The sequence below is a fragment of the Dromiciops gliroides genome, chromosome 1 (assembly GCF_019393635.1).
Source record: "Dromiciops gliroides isolate mDroGli1 chromosome 1, mDroGli1.pri, whole genome shotgun sequence".
Taxonomy (NCBI): Eukaryota; Metazoa; Chordata; class Mammalia; order Microbiotheria; family Microbiotheriidae; genus Dromiciops; species Dromiciops gliroides.
The window spans coordinates 64,073,641-64,092,605 of NC_057861.1; the positions used below are offsets into that span (position 1 = coordinate 64,073,641).

Sequence of the window (18,965 nt, forward strand, 5' to 3'; positions counted from 1 at the left end):
TATTTGAAGCAGTAACAAGTTATAGAGGAGGAAACTGAGGCCCGAGACATTTGCCTACAGTCACATGGTGAGTTAGTTGGCAAAGTCAAGAGGCAGATTCAGAGACCCTGACCTGCAGACAGAGGCTGCATTCACTGCCTTCCACTGACATCACAGATGATTCCAGGAGCCTCCCCAGGACTTGGGGAGGGGAAAAGAAAAAGGAAGAGATTCTGGAGAGGTGGACTTGGGCTCCAGGACCCAGATATTTGGGAAATTACCCTCTCATAGTGCAAGGCCAAGGAGAAGCCTACCTCCATTATGTCTCCACTCTAGATACAGGTCTCCAGCTACCCATTTTTATCTTTATTTCTCCAGTGCCCAGCACAGTTCCTGATCACCAGGAGATGTTTAGTAAACACTTGTTGATTGGGAAATAATAGTTTTAAAAGGCTTGCAGGTTTGCAAAAGATTTCCCTAACAGCCACCCTGTGGTATAGATGGTGCAGGTGGTGTTCTTTTCCCCATTTGACATACAAAGAAGCTGACATTCAGAAAGAGGCCGGGGTCACACAGCTAGCAGGTGTCAGGGTCAGCATTCAAACCCAAGTCTGACCCACTACACCATGCCCGTGAAGGAAAGACTTTGGAGTTGTGTGGAAAGGCAGGAGACCTGGGGTCTAGTCCTAGCTTCACCGCTGACTCACTGTGCAAGCCTAGACGGTCCCAACCTCCTCCCTTGGCCTCAGTTTCCTTCTCTATAAAAGCAGGCCTAGGTGATTTCAAAGGCCTCTCTTTCTTGCTCTGACCTTCTTTGTCCACAACGGCCCCGGTCAGTTTGTCCAGGCTGACCACGGAGATAGTGTTGGAGACTGGAGCAGGCTGGGAAAGGGAGGGGGAGCCCCCTCCATAATTACCCTCCTTGCGAGGCCCCTAATTGCTTCATCACTTTAAAACATTAACGAGCTTCATCTTTACAAGTCTCCCAATTATACTAATTGGCCGCAAATTAGTTAAGAGGACAGGCGGGTAGAATCAGGGAGGGTTAGGATATTCTGTAGCTTTAGCCTGGGCCTGAGCCTCTTATGTCCTGGAGGCTGATGCTCCCAGACGCTGTGTCAGCTTAGAGGCCCTAAGGGGGCAGGAGAAAGACCAGCCCACACAGATTACTGGGCCCCTGAAGGACAGGGGACAGATGACCCTTAGGCTGTGCTCTGAGAGCTGGGGTATGGTGCTGTGGTGGCCCCTCATTACCCCTAGGCCTGACCCCAATCCTCGGAGCTTTCTTCAGAAGGAGCCTCAAGGCTTTCAAGGGGAAAATAAGGGCATGGTTTCTGTCTTTTCAGATGACAGGGATGGATGAAAGATTTGGCAACGATCAGGACTTTAGGAAGACACAAGCCCTATCTTTAAGTATTGGAGAGACTATCGTATGGAAGAGGGAGCAGGCTTGTTCTGCTGGGCCCCAGGGGCAGAACGAAGGGAAAGATGGAGACTTTAAAAGAGAGACTTCCTAAGAGCTGCTGCTACTCCAAGAGCAATGGGCAGACTCAGGAGGTACAAGGCTTCCTCCCTCAGCCTTCAAGCAGCTGGAGATGCTTCCTGCTCAGGTGTAGGATGCAGAGCCTCTAAGATCCTACTTCATGGAGCTCCAGTGAGCTTCTCTTCGTTCCCCCAGCATCCAGCTCATTCCAAGGCCTGTTTGCACCCAATGGCTTCCAGGAGCTCCATTCCCTTTCCTGGGATGAGTTCCAAAGGAAAGAGAATCCTCCTTCTCTAGACCACCATGGGTGTGAGATCCAAGATATCTGCTAGTCAGAGGCGGTGGGGTCCCATGAACAGATCCTTCGTCAAACTGGGCGTGTGATCCCAGATCAGATCCCTAGGAGGGGAACAGCTTTCCATGATCTTCCACCAGGAAGACCACCGTGGGTGCAGGATGACAGAAAGCTGTGATTCAGGGTGGATTGGAGGAAGAGCTTAGGGAGGGGATGGACGTTCATGGTGCGTTACCAAATATGAGAGCTGGGCCTGGGGAAGAGGGATGCTGCCCCCAGCCGACTGTCACATGTGGGATGCAGTAAGGATCTCTGTGGGGGGAGTTAACAAGGGCAAGGGACAAAGAGACACAGAAGCCTGTTCTCAGAATAATAAAGACTCCATGTCTTTTATCGCCTTCTCCCAGCTTGCCAGGGCCCACCCTTGGGCTTCTTGATTACTAGAGGCCATCTGGGGGCATCTCCAAGCCCACATCCCCTGGCTATTCCCCAAGTAGGCACTGCCAGCAGAGCAATGACTGTAGCCCAAGGAAACTGAGGCCAGGCTGGGGAGGGCATGTATCAACTCTGGTGCAGCTCTACCATACCCACCCCATGCACTTTCCCACCCAGCCCCGGTCCCCCTTTGGATGGCTCTCTCAGCCCAGGAATTATCCAGGGAGGAAAGGAGAAAAGAGGAGGCATTTTGACATTCTCCAATCTCCCTCTAGTCCCCAGTGGGGGTGGGCTGGGCAAGGCCCCTGGGAGCCCTCCACTTTAGCCTATAGAGTCTGGCTTGCAGCCTTGGGGGCACAAGGACTAGAGGTTCAAGGTTCTTGGAGGCTTTGGGGTCCGGCTGCACTGCCCTCAGGAACGGGCTCTGTTGCTGCGCTCCTCAGCTCCTTGGCCAGCTTCTCCAAGAGTTTCCTGAAGGCCGGACGGCGAGTAGGCTCTGCCTCCCAGCAGCTGCCCATGAGGGCATAGACACTGGCAGGACAGCCCTCCGGGGGCTGCATTCGGTAACCCTGCTCCACAGCTTCAGACACCTCCTTCAGAGACTACATTGGGGACAGATAAGGAGGAGATACCGAAGGTTGCTTGGCCCTATCCTCAGCCCTGTGCCTCCTCCCCCCAGCCCCAACCTAGGCCTTCAGATTATATCACTGACCCTGGAGTATCCCTCTCTCCCCACCCCCTTTTTTGGTTTGGTTTGGTTTTGTTTTGTTTTGTTTTGTTTTGTTTTGTTTTGTGAGGCAGTTGGGGTTAAGTGACTTGCCTAGGGTCACACTGCTAGTAAGTGTAAAGTATCTGAGGCCGAATTTGAACTCAGGTCCTCCTGAATCCAGGGCCGGTGCTCTATCCACTGTGCCACTTAGCTGTCTCTTCTCCCCACCCCTTCTAATTCTGTTCCTGGGTCACACACACACCCCTCTGATTCCAGGGTCTCCCATCTGATCCTGTCCCTGCCCCGCATTGTGAACTTAAAGCATCACTCTTCCCCACTTCTCTGGACCAATTGATCTTAGGGCATACCTCAAGCCATGCTTACTCACCATCTTGGGGTACGGAGCCCGGCCATAGGAGAACACTTCCCACAGAAGGATCCCAAAACTCCAGACATCTGACTTACTGGAGAATTTCTGCAGGTCCGGATTGGAAGTGGAGGACCGGTGAGATGAGGGGAAGACTATGGGATCCCTTGACCCTAGACTATATATCATCAGGGAAGGTCAGGGCAGGGAGAAAGACCCCGGAGGGTGGTGGGTAGAAACAGGAGGAGGGATCTGGAGGGAACCTCCCTTGCATGCTGCTGCCCTTCCTCATGCCTCAGCTTAAGTCCCACATGCTCCAGGAAACATTCCCTGAGCCCATCCCATCTAAGGGATTTCTCTGCTCTCCTGCCATCCTGACTCTACCACAGATCTGTCCAGAGTCAAAAAAAAGCTTGGACTGTGAGGTGTTGGTGTGTCCTGTATCCCTGGTGAGACCATGTGTCTCCTCCATAGCAAAGAACATACCAGGCTGGGGACAGGGTAGGTGCTCAACAAATACTTAGAAGAGAATGTCAGAGCTGGGAGGGCCCTTAGAAGCCAGAATGTCAGAGCTGGGAAGGTCATCTAATTCAGGTGATCCAATCTCCCCATCAAGAAAGCAAGGTCCTAAAAGGCTAAGTGACTTGCCCAAGGTCACACAGCACATCAAAGGAACACTGATGGGACAACCAAAAGGGCTAATGAGGTGTTGGATTGCAATGAGGGGCGTGTCTTTCAGGAGTGAGGGGCTGTCCTTGTCCAGGTCTGACTAAATCTGGACTGCTATGTTCAGTTCTGGGCACTACGGCTCAGAAAGGCCATCAACGAGCTGGGGAATGTCCAGAGGAGGGCGTCCAAGATCGGGAAGGCTCTTAAGTCCAAGAGGACTAGTGGAAGGAGCCAGGGATGTTTAACCTGGAGAAAACTAGGTGGGGAGAGATCTCCAAGGATTTGAAGGGCTCTCACGTGGAAATGGTATTATTGGGCTGTTCTGTTTGGCCCGAAGGATCAGGATTAGGCACAGGGAGTGCAAGTTGCAAAGAGACAATTCAGGCTTGAGGTCAGCACCAGGAAAAGGGAACTGTACCCAAGAGGTGTCCGAAAGTGGACTGGGCTGTGTCTGGGGGTAGGGGATTGGCTCAGAAGGGAGGTGGGAGCTTCAAGCAAAGGCTAGGTTAATACTTGGTTATAGTGGGGAATTCTTTAGTGGGTATGAGTTCTTTGGGGTGCACTAGATAGTTGCTGAGGTTTTTTCCAACTCTGCAATTCTAGGTCTTTCAAACTGGGGTTCACCTCTCCTTCACTCCCACCTCTGAAGCCCCCCTTGACAGCTGATTGATCACCCTGACCCCCACCCCTTCTCACCCCATGTTTCAGAGCCTCAGGTGCAGTCCACTTGACAGGGAGTCGGCTGGTATCCAGGCCTCTTCGCTCAGCCTTGGCCAGACCAAAGTCGCTGACCTTGGCCACGTGATCCTCAGATATGAGGATGTTTCGGGCAGCCAGGTCTCGGTGTACAAGTTTCTTACCCTCCAAGTAGTCCATGCCCTCAGCCACGTGCCTGGCCCCAGAAGTGGGGTGGAAAGGGGATCGGGGATTAAGATAAAGTTTTATGCCATGGTCTCCTATGCCCTGGTCCCTATCTTCTTGCTCAGCATAAGACACAAACACACATCGGATCAGATGATTAGAACTGGAAAGACCCCAGATTCCATCTGGTCCACCCCCCTCATTTTACAGATAGGTAAACTGAGGCCCAGGGAAGGAAAGAGACTCGTTCAACATGACGATTCTAATAAGTAACAGAGCAGGGATTGGCTAGAACACAGGTCCTCTGACTTCAACTTCAGCACTCTTCCTACTATGTACCTCCCCTGGGACCTCAGCAGCCTTGATCCACAACTCCCTAGGGAGGTGGGGGGGAAGGGGTCAGAAGCAATGTCTGTGAGGGTTCAAGCTCCCTTACCCTCACTTACAAGGAGAATTGCAGCAACTGAGCCTTGTGGACCAGGGCCCGGCCCCGGGTCCGAAGAAAATTCACCAGGTTCCCCTATGAAAGGAAGATTGGACAGAGGGGGTTCCTGTGAGTTCTGCTGTTTCCTTCCTTTCCTAAATCCCCGAGTCTCTCCGCTCCCTTTTACCTTCCCTCAGTCCCCCCCCCTTTCCCTGAGTATCCTCTGTCTTTTCCTCTCTCAGTCCTCACCCCCTTCCTCAAGTTCTTTGTACCCCTCTCCTCTCAATTCCTCTCTCTCAATTCTCTCTTCTTTTTCTAATCTCTTCTACCCCCTTCCCCTAAATTCTTTTCACCTTTTTCCCCTCCCTCAAATCCCTCTATCCTTTCTTCTTCTCCCATTCATCATCCTTCTCCTTCCCCAGATCTCTTCAGCCCCCTGCTCCCTCCTCCACACTCCACCACCTGCTTTTAGCAGGGCTCTGGGATCTGGGCAATGGGGAACACTGGGTTTAGATGGGGAGCAAAGAGAGAGGAGCCCAAGGAGGAGTGGGGCAGCAGTGGAGAGAGGGTGAATAAGCTGGGAAGAAAGCAGAAAAAGAGGAGGAGAGAGGGACAGACAGGACAGGCTCAAGCTGACCTTGCTCATGTATTCCATGACGATGTAGAGCCCTTGATGAAGAATGACCCCTAGCAGCCGCACCAGGTTCTTGTGTTGTATCTTCCTGGGGATGGATTGGAAGAGGAATGGGGGCTGTGTGCATAAAGGAGGGAGGGGTGCCCAGAACACATCCATCCTGGGTCCAGCCCTCTCATTTTACAGACGAGGAAACTGAGTTGAGCAGGTTTGCTCAAGGTCACCCTGTATATATTCAGGGCTAGAGCACCCAGGTCTGGACCCAGTCTCTTCCCCATTGGGTCCCTTCCAGCTAGGGCATTCTAAGACCTGAATAAACACAACTGGGAATCTCCATTTGCTTTGCCCCAGACAAGGGAGCTACCCCCTCCCCCAAAGCCCTGGGACGCTGTTAGGGAAGGAAAGGGGTGGGGGGGTTCCCTCCATGCCTTCCCAGACGGGTCCCGAGCCTTACGTCATTACAGCAGTCTCATCCAGGAAGGCCTGGGCGGTGACGTCACATTTGATGTTCTTCACTGCCACCTTCTGGCCCAGGTACTCCCCCTGCAACACGGCTGAGACACGCCCACGCCCGGGAAGGTGTCAGAGCCTTGGCCTGAACTTGAGATGGAGACTCAGCCCAGCCAAGCCCCCGCTCCCATCTTCTCCACACACCCAAACCTCTGCCCCACCACGATCTGTGTCTCTTTCAGGCTCCGGGGGTGAGTCTCTCCTGGGCTCAGTCTTTACCGAGTGTCTCTTTCAGGAGGCATAGCCCCTGGGGGCTTGGATGTGTGGGGGTTGGGGGCAAGGGTTACTCCAGGGAAGGAAGCTGAGGGAGCCCTGGTCCCGTTGCCCTCCCCCTCCCCCACATCCTTTCCTTCACACTCACCTCCAAACTCCCCCTCCCCAATCTGGCTGCCGAGGGTCAGCTGCTGCAGGTTCAGTAACCAGCCGGCTGTGGGGAAAGAACCCAATCAGGTGCGATCCAGGCCCGGCTGTGGCCAGCCACCTCATCCACCTAGCAAAGAGAGTCTTTTCACCCCTCTTTTTTCGCACATTCAGTCAGGCTGAATACAGGACATAGAGGTAGGAAAAGGGACTGTCCCTGGGCTCCACAAATAGGTAACTGCCTGTAACAATGCAAATCAGCTCCAGCTCTACAGCTTAGAAGGCTCTGGATACAGAGCACAGAGAGGTTGTGACTTGACCAAGGTCACACAGCCAGTATTTATCAGAGACAGGATGGGAACCCAAGGCTTCCTGGCTTACAGGCCAGCCTTCTAGCCACCACGGAGGGAACACATGCAAATAGATGCAAAGTAATACACTTTGCAAATCTTAAAGAGCTATATAAATGCTAGCTACAAGTACAACAGGTTGTCCACCCATATGGACACGTTATTACTATAAAAATAGCACTTCACAAAATTACAAAGCCCATTTATATCCACTGTCTCACTTGATTCTCACAACAGTCCTCTGGGGTTGTAGTGGCTGCTTCTGTTTTGGGTTTGGACTTTTGTTTGGGGGTTGGGTTTTTTGTTGTTGTTGTCGTTTTTTTAAATCTAGTCCTGGGAATTCATCAGAGTAGGGAACTCTTAGCATGGAAACTCCCTCCACCAGTTCAGATAGCATATTCATCTGTACTTCACAGCCTTCAAGAATTGCCTGAGAGCACTTGAAGGTTAAGTCCCTTGCCAAAGTTCAGTTATTGGAGGCCAGAGGGAAAACGTAAACCCTGGTCTTCTTGACCTCAGGGGTGCTCTCTCTATCCACTGCATGGTTATATCTCTTGGTTGGGGAGGCATTACTGTACCCATTTTCCTGATGGGGAAATGAAGACCCAGAGAAGGGAAGGGATTTGCCTTAGCACAGCGCCTGGTACATAGCAGGTATTTAATAAATGTTTGTTGACTTGACTTACCCAAGGTCAATGCACTGAGTAAATGGCAGAGCTAAGACTGAACCCCAATCTTCTTACAGGCATGTAGGTGGTAAAGAGTGCTGGATCTGGAGTCAGGATGACCTGAGTTCAAATCCAGCCTCTGATCTTTACTAGTAGTGTGACCCTGGTGGACAAGTCACTTAACTTATGTCTGCCTCAGTTTCCTGAACTGCAAAATGGAAATAATAATAGTATTTGCCTCCCAGGGTTGTTGTGAAGATCAAATAAGATATTCTGTAAAGTGCTTAGCACAGTGCCTGGTACACAGTAAGTACTTAATAAATGCTTGATCCCTCTCCCTTCCGCCTTATGATTCCCTGCCCAATAAGACCTTCTGTTAAGGTTTCTGTCCTGTAGGGAGTTGGGAAAAAAGAGACTTGTAGACCCTCCTTTCCCTCCGCACCTTTGGCCAGCTCCTCCTCAGCTGACTTGGTCCCATGTTTCCTCTTGGGTTTCACCAGCTTTGTACAGATGGCCCCTTTGTCTTTCATGTAATGCTGAGGACGGATGGACAGATAGACAGAAAGCAGCTTGAGCTGAGACTCACTCATGGGATGGAGGCTACTGAGCCTCCTAGGGAAAGGGGACTGGCCACCCTCTCCTGAGACTGGGGTTGGGGCTAGCTGGCTAATTGGGAGGACTCCTGGTTCTAGCTCCCTCCTAGGGTGACCAATGGCTCTCAGGAAGCTAAGGAGAGGAAGGGGAACCAGGGGGCCTTGGTTCCCATGGACACTAGTTGCTGACGGCTAGATTGGTTTCCCTGGTAACCAAAGCTGGGCTGAGATCCCAATTAGAATCTTGAGAAATGGATGGGAGGGGAGAGAGAGAGAGAGAGAGAGAGAGAGAGAGAGAGAGAGAGAGAGAGAGAGAGAGAGAGAGAGAGAGAGAGAGAGAGATCAGGAGGTAGGAAAGTAGGGATATGCTATGCTGCAAGGATTGGAGGAATTCCCTGGAGGATTCTCTCAGGATTGCTGGGGGTAGAACTCTAGCTTCCATATATGGTTGTTGGGAGCTAAGGAATTCCTGGGGAGAACAAAGATTTAGGGGTCTCAAGTCTAAGGCCTCAGGAGACTCACAAGGGCTTATCCCCTTCAAAGGAAGTTCCTAGAGGGGAGATCAGTGATTCCTGGAGGCCAGGAAGAGGAGTGGAAGGGACTCATACATAGAAGTAATAGAGGGAAGTAAAAGATGGGGTGGGAGGGCTGGGGGTGGGTCACTAGAGGTAATGAATAGGATGAGCTGTCAGACCTCAATCATGTCAATAAGGTTGTAGAAGGAGACATTCTCATCGATGGTCAGCCGTCCACCATGGTGCAGTACTCGGTAGTGGACCACCTCCTGGCCATGGCTAACACACAGCACATAGTCACCTGGGTGCCGCACAGACTCCCGGACCAAGAAGAGCCCATCCTCCGCTGGCTGTAGCAGAGCTACTGCCTCCTGTCCCGAGATCTTGCCATGGAACCACCTGTGGACGAATTGGGGCAGGGCCTAGAACTCGAAGAGGAAGTTGTGGGGGGGAATGGGACAAGGGGGAGGGGGACTAGGGGGACTGTGGCAGTGGGTACCTTGGGCAAAGGATGCCATGAATTTTAGGAATTACGGGACCACTGGGCAACATGAATCCTGCTACGGTGACAAGCTGACATCAAGGGCATAGCAGGTACTGGTAAATAGATCCTATGGACAGCCTTGGGGGCTGTGAGAGTTGTGAACTCTGAGGACGCTGTCTACTCACGGCATGAGGCTGAGCTTGGGGTCAGTGGGGATGGCTTCTCTCTCTCTAACGGCTCCAGCTGCCAAGAGCCCTTCTTGCCCACTCTCATGGTGCTTAGCCCGGTACCAGCTCTTGCTCTGCTGAGGGATGAGGCCAGAGCTGTCGACGGAGGGAGCGAAGCGGAAGCCATGCCCCCCCCCCCTTTTCCCTGAGGTCGACACTGGCTCAAAGGTATCTGGCCTTCACCTCCCCAGAGGTATCCCAGAGTCTGGGCCCCTTCCATCCCCCCCTGTGGCCCAGCCCCCACCTCACAGGCCTCCAGGATGGTGACAACCTCGCCTTTTCGGAAGGCCAGCTCGCCTGGCTTGGGCTTCATGTGTTCACATTTGGTGATGCACTGAGTGCCCGGTGTCCAGCGTCTCTATAGTCAGAGATAGAGGCCAGTGGGACCCAAAGACAGAGACAGCCACAAGGGCAGGAAGAGATACAGACAGAGGAAGATAGAGACAGGGGAAGGCAGAGAGGGGGAAAGGGCATAGGGGTGGGGCAGACAGCCAGCTAGCTGTCTATCGACACCAATGCCCAGGCTATATAGCAGAGGGCATCTCTGAACCTAATCCCCGGCTCCACCATCCCCCCTCCCCCCAACAGCACCAAGGGGAAGTCAAGTTTTTCAGTGGAAGCCAATGAAGGGTCATAAGTCACCCTCAACCAAGGGATACCCACAGGAGGGTCTGGGAGGCAAAGAGGAGCACGAAGCTGGGAAATTCTTGGCCACAGGTTGAAGCCAGGCTTACCGTTGGCATCTTGGCTGAGATGTGGAGGATCCAGGGGTTACTGGGGGTTACCTGGGACAAGAGGAATGTGCAGCAACAGGTAAGCAGGGCCCACATGCCCCAGAGCTGTTCCCCAGGGTACAAGAAAGAAGAGAGCCCAGAAAAGGGGCCTGAGAGTCCTGTCACCCATTTGTTCCTTCATCCACAGTCACTGGTGAATCACAGATTTTACACACACATATATACATATATTATGCCAGTGTGTTCCATTCTACAAAAAAGGAAACTGCACCAGACCGAATGTCAACAAGTTTAGGTTAGAGTCCTGTTTTTGCCACCTACTTGCTGTGTGACCTTGAACAAGTTACATTGCTTCTCTGGACGTCAGCCGGTAAGACAAGATGTTCCCGGAGGACCTTCCAGATCTGACATTCTATGTTCTAAGAGCTCTTCCCAGCTCTTACATTCCAGGATTCTAGTTTCCCCTCCTCCTGGCCTAGTTCAGCCCCTAGGACACTCTGCTAGGAAAAGGGAACTGGAGCCAAGATGAGTGGGTGACTCTAGCCCCATTTGACTCAGGCATGGGGAGAAGAATGGAGGGCAGAGGCCTAGCTTCTGCTCAGTTCTTCCCCTTTCTCTTACAAGGTATATGTGGGGGGGAGGGGAGAGGGGGGCAGTGGAAGGATGGAAGGGATGACTCAAAGTCATTTCTAAGTATATGAAGCCACACAGGGGATATTGGTCAGCAGCTCAGGGTTCTCTCCTTGACCGGCAAGAGGGCCTGAGGTTTAGGCCTGGCTCCTATGGTGCACCCGAAGGCCAATAGCTGTTCTCTGAGCCTTCGTTCCCCTGTCCACGTCTCCTCCTCATCTTCAGGGCTATATGAGATCTATGACTTGGATGGCAGTCCTGGCTAAAAGGCCAACTGCCCTTTGAAGGGTGCGGGTTCACCTATAGGTGGAGGGTATTTGAGGGCACCTCAGCCTCCATTGGGAACACGGGCTGAAAAGATCCTGGAACTAGAGATAGAAGGGACAGCCAGGAAGGTTAAGGTCACACAGGTAATAGGCCTCAGAGGGACAGGATTCTTTTGAGGCTCTTCATGGTTCCCTGGCCTTGGCCTCTGGTCCCTAACCAACCCCACACCCTCCAACCCACTCTGTTCCCAGTGAAAACTAAAAAGAGCAGTATTTTGGTAGGGGGAGGCCTCTGAGTCCCCAGATTCTAAGGTTTAGAAACCTGGGGTGGCTTTCAATTTGTTCTTTGGGAGATTCTCCCCCACCCCCACACTCAAGTTATGCACACAACGTTCACAACGGAGAGAGCTTCAGGTTCAAGTACCTTTCAGCAAAAGTACAAACACCGGCACTACTTAGGCAAGCAGAAAGCTAGACACACAGTACACACATTCCCCGAAGGCCCACAGTCCGCACCACAGACTTCAGAACACTGGTAAACGGCCCCCCCTAGGCATGGATGTCCACCCTGCATAGGTCTATTCCACACCCAACGGAACTCATCAATAAGTACCCCGGGGCAGCGATCACATACTGGGCTGCCCAGGGCTCCCATCGAGGCAGACCCACCAGGACGCCCACACAACCACAGCCCCAGTCAGATGCATTCGCACACACCAGCCATCATGTAGACTGTTACACACACATCATGTCATGCCCAGAGCCCGAGACCTAGCTCACACACAAGATCACACGCACACACCGGCAGTCACATACAGCGACGGTCACACACTTGGAGCCACACACAGCGATTGTCGTACTCGAACAGCAAGCACAGTCTGTGCTGTCCTCACCACCCCCGCTCCCGGGCGCAGGCTCAGCTGCCTCCAGACCCTGAGATACATCCGAGTTCACCTCCCCCCTTCCCCCAGACAGCGGCCGCCAGGGATCGGGATGGGGACAGGGAAAGGGATGGGGATGAGGATGGGGATGGGGATGGGGAAGGGGCGGGGAAGCAAACCCCAGGCCCCCTGGCAGGCGCGCTCTCCCATTCTGGGAGGGCGAGGGGCGGGTGAGGCTCAGTCTCCGGACCTCGTGCGCGCCCCCTCCCCAGAACAGCGTCCCGCCCGTCTCACCTGCCCTGCTTGGGTCTCCGGGGCTCTGGACCGCACGGGACAGCACTGGATAGGAGGGGATGGGGGACGGCGCCGGCAGAGCCAGGCTGGGCCGCTGGGGCCCCACTCCCCGCTCCTCCCCTGTCTAGCCCGTTCCCTTCCCCGGGGCTAGTGGGGGGCCCCAGCCGCGGGTACTGCGCTCCTTGGTGGCCGCAGCCGCACAACTTGTGGCAAGTTCCTCTGTTTCCTCATTTTCTCTCCCCCGCCCCCCCACCCCCCCCAACCAGGGTGGAAAGGGGCGGTGGCGCTGCAGCCTAGAGGAGGCCCTCGGCGGTCCTAGCGCCGTATGCATACACTGCGGTCCCAGTCGCCAGCTCCGTCCGCTCAACCCTGCCTGGGGGTGGGGGATTGGGAGGAGGGGAGTAGATACGAAGAACCTACTGCATCCCAACCCCCTTCCTTTTTTTTGGCGACCAACGAGACTTTCTTGGGTAGTATGAGACAAAATCCCTTCCTTGAAACTGAGAAAGATCGACATAGTATTTGAATGAGGTGGCCTCTAAAATCCTAACCTTCACCTAGTTCTAACCCTCCTCATCTTTACAAACAAGGAAACTGAGAGCAAGAGAGGGGAAGGATTTTGTTCAGGTCACACTGGCAAGAGGCCCACAGACAGACTTTTAACTCTGGATATCCTATTCAGAAGTCCCTTCCAGCTCGGGAATTTGGTTTCTAAGTAGATGAGCTGGCTAAATTTGTATAGTTTTGCATATCTTTGCCTCTGGCCTTAAAGCCCAGGGGACAAAACAAATGCATCTGTCTGCACTTTAGACCCAAAGATGTTAGTACCCTAGAATCCCAATCTCCCAGAAGACAGTGGAGTGAGGCCACAAGGTAGTCCTTCTCAGAAATAGCAACAGAAATGTGAAACAGAGACACAATTGCAACAAAATTTTACAGGAAATTAAAAATTGACCAAAAGATATTGAGTAAATAACAACAACAAAAATGAATGGTTTTAGACAAAGCAAAGAAAGAAGCACCATGAAAAATGAATGTTGGACTACAAAACAATAGTGGAAGTTGCATTAATCAACATTCATTAAGCTCTGAGGATGGGAAGGAAAAGAAAAGAAAAGAAAACAACTGATTTCAAGGAGGTTACATTCCAATGGGAGAGACAACATATATTTCAGTAGGTATTGTTAACTATGTACAAGATAGATGCACAAAGCAGATGGAAAGTAACCTTAAAAGTAGTAGCAGGTGGGGTTGAGATACCAGGAAGCCAGGGATCCTAATCGAAAGGATAGGAAGGGGTCAGGTTGTAAAGAGGATGTCACCTCAAACAGAGGAGTTGATATTTAATCCTAGAGGTAAGAGGAGACCACTGGAGTTGAGTAGTGGTGTAGCATGATCGGACCTGCACTTTAAGAAAATCACTGGCCAATATTCCAAGGTTGGGGAGACAAGGGGAGAGACCTGAGGCAAGAAGAGCCTTTAGGGGGCCTTAGTCCTGGTTATACTTTAGAAATATGTTTTTGTTTTGTTTTGTTTTGGGGCAGGGCAATGAGAGTTAAGTGACTTGCCCAGGGTCACACAGCTAGTAGTTGTCAAGTGTCTGAGGCTGGATTTGAACTCAGGTCCTCCTGAATCCATAACCAATGCTTTATCCACTGTGCCACCTAGCTGCCCCTCTGGCTGTACTTTAATAAATGCTCTTTTCCCATTTCTTAAGGTAGGCTGGTAAGTCTTTTGTCAGCACCACCACCACTAGCTAAGGAAAGTCCCAAAGAGTGCTCCCAAGCTAAGATTAGGCCTTTCCTAAGTCTGGGGAATTTAGAGTTAGCAGCAGTGTTTTTCACCCACCTAGCCCCAATTCCCATCTTTATTATCTACTTTGGTCAGCAGCAAAGTCTGATTGCTTTGTCCATCAAAAACTGTTCAATCTCCCCAGACCTATATTCCCAAACCCTTTGTTCCACCATTATGGATGAGACCTCTGTAGTGATGAGGTCATTGGCTGATGATTCCTTCTGGTAGTTCCTAAGGTCCTCCATCTCAAAGATAGCAAATTTCCGAGCCTGTTCTCAGCAGGTTCAGGAAATTCTGAAGTGGATTGTATTTGTCACTCCTTGACCACAACCCACATGGGAGAACTGAGAGTGCACCAGTTTTAGAATTGAATTTCTTTCTCTGAAGGTCTTTCCATTCTCATGGCATCAGAAAGTTGCCCTCCCCATGTCTCTTCTTGAATCTACCCTTCAGCGGGGGTCATAGAGACACACCTAAAGGCCCTAGATACCTTCTGGCTGCTGGGCCTGCCCACTGTCCTTCAAACACATTGTAAAGAAATTCTCCCTCCAGGGTTGAGATAAACTGAAGAGGTTTGTCCTGAAATCCATATCAGGTCTCACTTCTTTCTGCCTCTACCTAATAATAATAATACCTACCACTGATATAGCATTATAAGGCTTATAAAGTGCTTTATAAATATGATCTCATTTTATGACCCTCCCAACAATCCTAAGAGGTGCTATTATTATTCCCATTTTGCAGTTGAAGAAACTGAGATTAAATGACCTGCCCAAGATCACACAGGGAGTAAAATGTCTGAGGTCCAATTTAAACTCAGATCTTCCTGACTCCAGGCCTAATGCTCTATCCACTGGACCACTCAGCCACTGTCAGGAAGCTGAAAGTTCCACTGTCTGCTCAGCTCCCACTACAGCTGGAATAGTGATAGGCCTGTGCCTGTGATCTCCTAGTCATCTCTGTTTTCTTGATCAACCACAACGGGTTACCCTTGGCAAGCAGACATTGATAGCTGCACTCATAGCATTTCCTCATGTGTTAGTCCTCTGATTACTGGGCCCATGAGCCCCATAGGCATTGTCCCTTGATAATCAGGCTATGAACCTACAATCTTTTAATAAATAAATCTATTCATTCATTCATTCGTTTGTTTATTTACTTATTTTTGCAGGTCAATGAGGGTTAAGTGACTTGCCCAGGGTCACACAGTTAGTAAGTGTCAAGTGTTTGAGGCCAGATTTGAACTCAGGTCCTCCTGAATCCAGGGCCTTAAGCACTGGGCCACCTAGCTGCTCCTTTTTTTTGGGGGGGAGGGTAGGTCGGGCTAATGAGGGTTAAGTGATTTTCCCAGGGTCACACAGCTAGTAAGTGTCAAGTGTTGGATTTGAAGTCAGGTCCTCCTGAATCCAGGGTCAGTGTTTTTACCCACTGGGCCACCTAGCTGCCTCCTGGATCTACAATCTTAACAAAAAAGCAGAGGTGTTTTCTACCTCCTGTAGCGGCCTTATGCATTCTCATTGCCACCAAACTCATGAACTAGCCTCAGCAAACATTCCAGTCTTGTAAAGGTGAAGTGTTGCATCTCTAAGGAGGGTAGAGGGGTCAAGACAATATCCCCTGGGGCTCTCCTTTAGTTTCTTACTTTTCTCTTACTCTTGTATCAGATGCATGGCAGAGCCTGATGGTCAGGCATGCCCCCTGAAAAAAAACCATGACTTTCTATATTAAGCCTCTGGTCCTGCTTGTCTGACAGCTGGCTTCTGTGGAGCAGCCCTTGCCATTGTTGGCACAGGATCATTGACTGCTGAGGAGGGTCTAGGTGCTGCTTCACTGGCATAAGAAGGAGGTTATCCACAGTCTGATATTATCCCATCTTGCTCTTCCCATAAAGACTTTGAGCTTAGTCCCTAAATTTTGGTCAGGGGTGTAAGGCTTATGAATGTATTTCTGTGTTACTACCCTTGCCAGTTACCTCTTGGAGATCTTCTCCATGGCAAGTCCAGAAGGTAGGGAATGCTCTCCTGAAAATACCACAGCTTTCCATATGGAGTTCTTTGTCACTATACTGGTTGATTTGGCAATTTATTTAACTAGTCAGCAGTGGGGGACTTGTCAACTTAGTTTTGTTACTCCCTTTGCCAGTTATGGCTTGGCAATCACCTCCGTGGCAAGTCCTGGAGGTAGGGGATATCCCCCTGAAAAATACCACAGCTTTCCACATTGAGTTCTTTGTCACTATATTGTTGACTCAGTAATTTATTTAACTGTCAGTAGTGGGGAGAAAGGGGGCTAATTAGTTTATTTCCAGCCATCCCTGGCATTCCCAAATCCCCAAAGCAGGCATCTTTAACTTGATCATAAACTTCATGAAAAAATTGTCCTGGATAACTCCCCCTATAACTGTAACCTGATTTTCACTCCAATCTGGAGTTCCTACAGATTATTTGGTCTAATGTGCGTTTTAAAAATTAATTTTTAGTTTTTCAGTTAACAAGCATTTTTCCTTTCCCCCTTCTTCCCTCATTGAGAAAAAATAAAACCAAAATTTTTGTAAGTGATATACATAGCCAAACAAAACAAATTCCTACACGACTCAATATGTGTTGAAAATTAATGTACCTCAGTCTACTGAAGCTCCCATCCCAAATCAGCTAGGAATCTGTAATTATTTGAACCCTATAACCCTATTCACATGAAGTTAGCAGACCATATTAAGAGCATCCTTTAAAAAATTTTTTTGTTTGGAATTGAAACAACAACCAAAGGATTGAAGTAAACACTCTGCCCACAAACTCAAGAAATCTGGGTCTTTTCCTCAAGTCAGCAAGACCAGGTAGGCATTTTAGAGATGCATTTCTTGGCAAGAGTCACATTTCAGCTGGAGAAACTTTCTTTTGCTCATTTGGATGGGTTGGGAAAGATTTAGTCATGTAGCATTTTTCATCTCATTCTTTTTTTTGGGGGGGGGGCAAGGTAATGAGGGTTAAGTGACTTGCCCAGGGTCACACAGCTAGTAAGTGTTAAGTGTCTGAGGCCAAATTTGAACTCAGGCTCTCCTGAATCCAGGGCTGGTGCTTTATCCACTGCACCACCTAGATGCCTCTTCATCTCATCCTTAAACTGTGCATTGATCTCTCAGTGTCAGAAAATTATCTCACTCTGTCTCTTTGTGTATGTCTCTGTCTCTCTTTGTCTGTCTCTGTGTCTCTGTATCTCTCTGTCTCACTCTGCATTTCTGTCTCTGTGTCTCTGTCACCACCTCTGTCTTTCTGTCACTGTCTTTGTCTCTCTGTATGTCTGTTTCTCTGTCTCTATCTCACTCTGTGTCTCACTGTTTGTCTCTGTCTGTCTCTCCTCTCTGTCTCTGTATCTCTCTGTCTCTGTATCTCTCTGTCTCTGTATTTCTGTCCCTCTGTATCTCTGTTTCTGTCTCAGTCTCAGTCTTTGTTTCTGTCTCTCTCTCCCTCTTCCCCAACCTCCACCCCACAGTTTATTCTTTTTTCTTTTTGGCGGAGCAATGAGGGTTAAGTGACTTGCCCAGGGTCACACAGCTAGTAAGTGTCAAATGTCTGAGGCTAGATTTGAACTCAGGTCCTCCTGAATCCAGGGCCAGTGCTTTAGCCACTAAAGTATTTGGTTTTTGTTTTGTTTTGTTTTATTTTTGGTGGTGCAATGAGGGTCAAGTGACTTTCCCAGGGTCATACAGCTAGCAAGTGTCAAGTGTCTGAGGCTGGATTTGAACTCGGGTCCCCCTGAATCCAGGGCCAGTGCTCTATCCACTGTGCCACCTAGCCGCCCTCACAGTTTATTCTTGAAAGCTATTGAATAGGTGGTTGCCCTCATCCTCTACTAATGATACACAAAGGAAACTGAGGTCTACAGAAAGTCTTTCCCAAGGTCGTATGGATAATAAATAGCCAACTCAGGATTTAAACCCAAGTTCTCTGACTCTAAGTCACATGCCCTTCCCACTGAACCATGGTCCTCTTACAAAGAAAACGATAAAGGGAAATAAGAGCTATGAGTAGTTAATTCCTCCATGAAAGTCTTCCTGTAATGTCTCTCTTCACGGTATGGAAGATGGCCCTAGGCCTTTAAGGCTATGGGGTAGCTAGTCCAATGGGTCTGTAAAGGGCCTAAAATTCTAGCTAGGATGTCTAAAATCTAATGAGTGGTCACCTTAAATTAGAAGCTTTACCAAGAGTTTAGACTTTTCAGTATTTATTAAAGTATACCAGAAGTTGTGAGGAGAGCAAGAGAGGTAAAAGGCGAACTTCCTCCAACTATCTAACAGACCCCAGTATCCAACCCGCAAAGCCGAGGTCAGGAACCCAAAAGACCCCTCCTCAGGGGCTTCTCCCAGAATCCCCCTTGTGAAACTGGAAACAGGGCCTTCCACACGCACACATCTCCAAGCTAATTGGTTGGTAGCTCTGATTGACAGGTCCCATGGATGGTTCTATAGATGTAACTTCCAGATGCTAATGTCACATGCTTTCTCCTCATGGTGGAGCTTCCCTGCAATATCTCTCCCAACAGGGGGTGTCATTCCAATTCTCACAGGTCTGTAAAGGCTTGAATATGGACCCAGTGATGGACTAGGTTTCTTTATTGCTAATGGGTGGATAGACATTTCACTGTAAGAACAATCCTCAAATGGATACTTTTTTTTTTTTTTTTGCTTTCACATCCAGTGGTAGCAAAATGGACAACAGTGCAAAAATACCCATAGTCCTACAACATAACTTTCTGCTTCCCCAGGGATAGGGGTGGAGGAGCTAAGGGGAGCTACAAATCACAAAG

General features: G+C 50.1%; 1 protein-coding gene across 5 annotated transcripts; it reads right to left on the bottom strand.

The window, feature by feature from the left end:
• Positions 1-77: 77 nt before the first annotated feature.
• On the bottom strand, positions 78-12,630 carry MATK (megakaryocyte-associated tyrosine kinase). Of its 5 annotated transcripts, none has more exons than XM_043977797.1 (13): positions 12,010-12,075; positions 10,298-10,348; positions 9,808-9,921; positions 9,522-9,640; positions 9,032-9,251; positions 8,187-8,280; positions 6,728-6,793; positions 6,311-6,410; positions 5,860-5,944; positions 5,245-5,318; positions 4,634-4,829; positions 3,290-3,376; positions 78-2,794 (listed from the first exon to the last, which is right to left on the bottom strand). In XM_043977797.1, exons 2-13 carry the CDS (start codon positions 10,304-10,306, stop codon positions 2,564-2,566), a joined length of 1,395 nt encoding a protein of 464 aa, XP_043833732.1. In that variant the 5' UTR covers positions 10,307-10,348; positions 12,010-12,075; the 3' UTR covers positions 78-2,563. The 5 variants fall into 5 exon arrangements, 4 of the variants coding, with proteins under 4 accessions (XP_043833732.1, XP_043833731.1, XP_043833730.1 ...); XM_043977796.1 differs by having other exon boundaries at positions 79-2,794; positions 12,054-12,082; XM_043977795.1 differs by lacking the exon at positions 12,010-12,075 and adding an exon at positions 12,369-12,630 and having other exon boundaries at positions 82-2,794.
• Between the last annotated feature and the right edge of the window lie 6,335 nt (positions 12,631-18,965).

What these genes read in the sequence shown, in the direction of transcription:
- MATK (XM_043977797.1), bottom strand. An exon ending in CCCAAGCTCAGCCTCATGCC is followed by an intron (nt 9,252 to 9,521) that starts GTGAGTAGACAG and finishes ATTCGTCCACAG; the next exon opens with GTGGTTCCATGGCAAGATCT. An exon ending in CAGTTGCTGCAATTCTCCTT is followed by an intron (nt 4,830 to 5,244) that starts GTAAGTGAGGGT and finishes TTCTGGGGCCAG; the next exon opens with GCACGTGGCTGAGGGCATGG.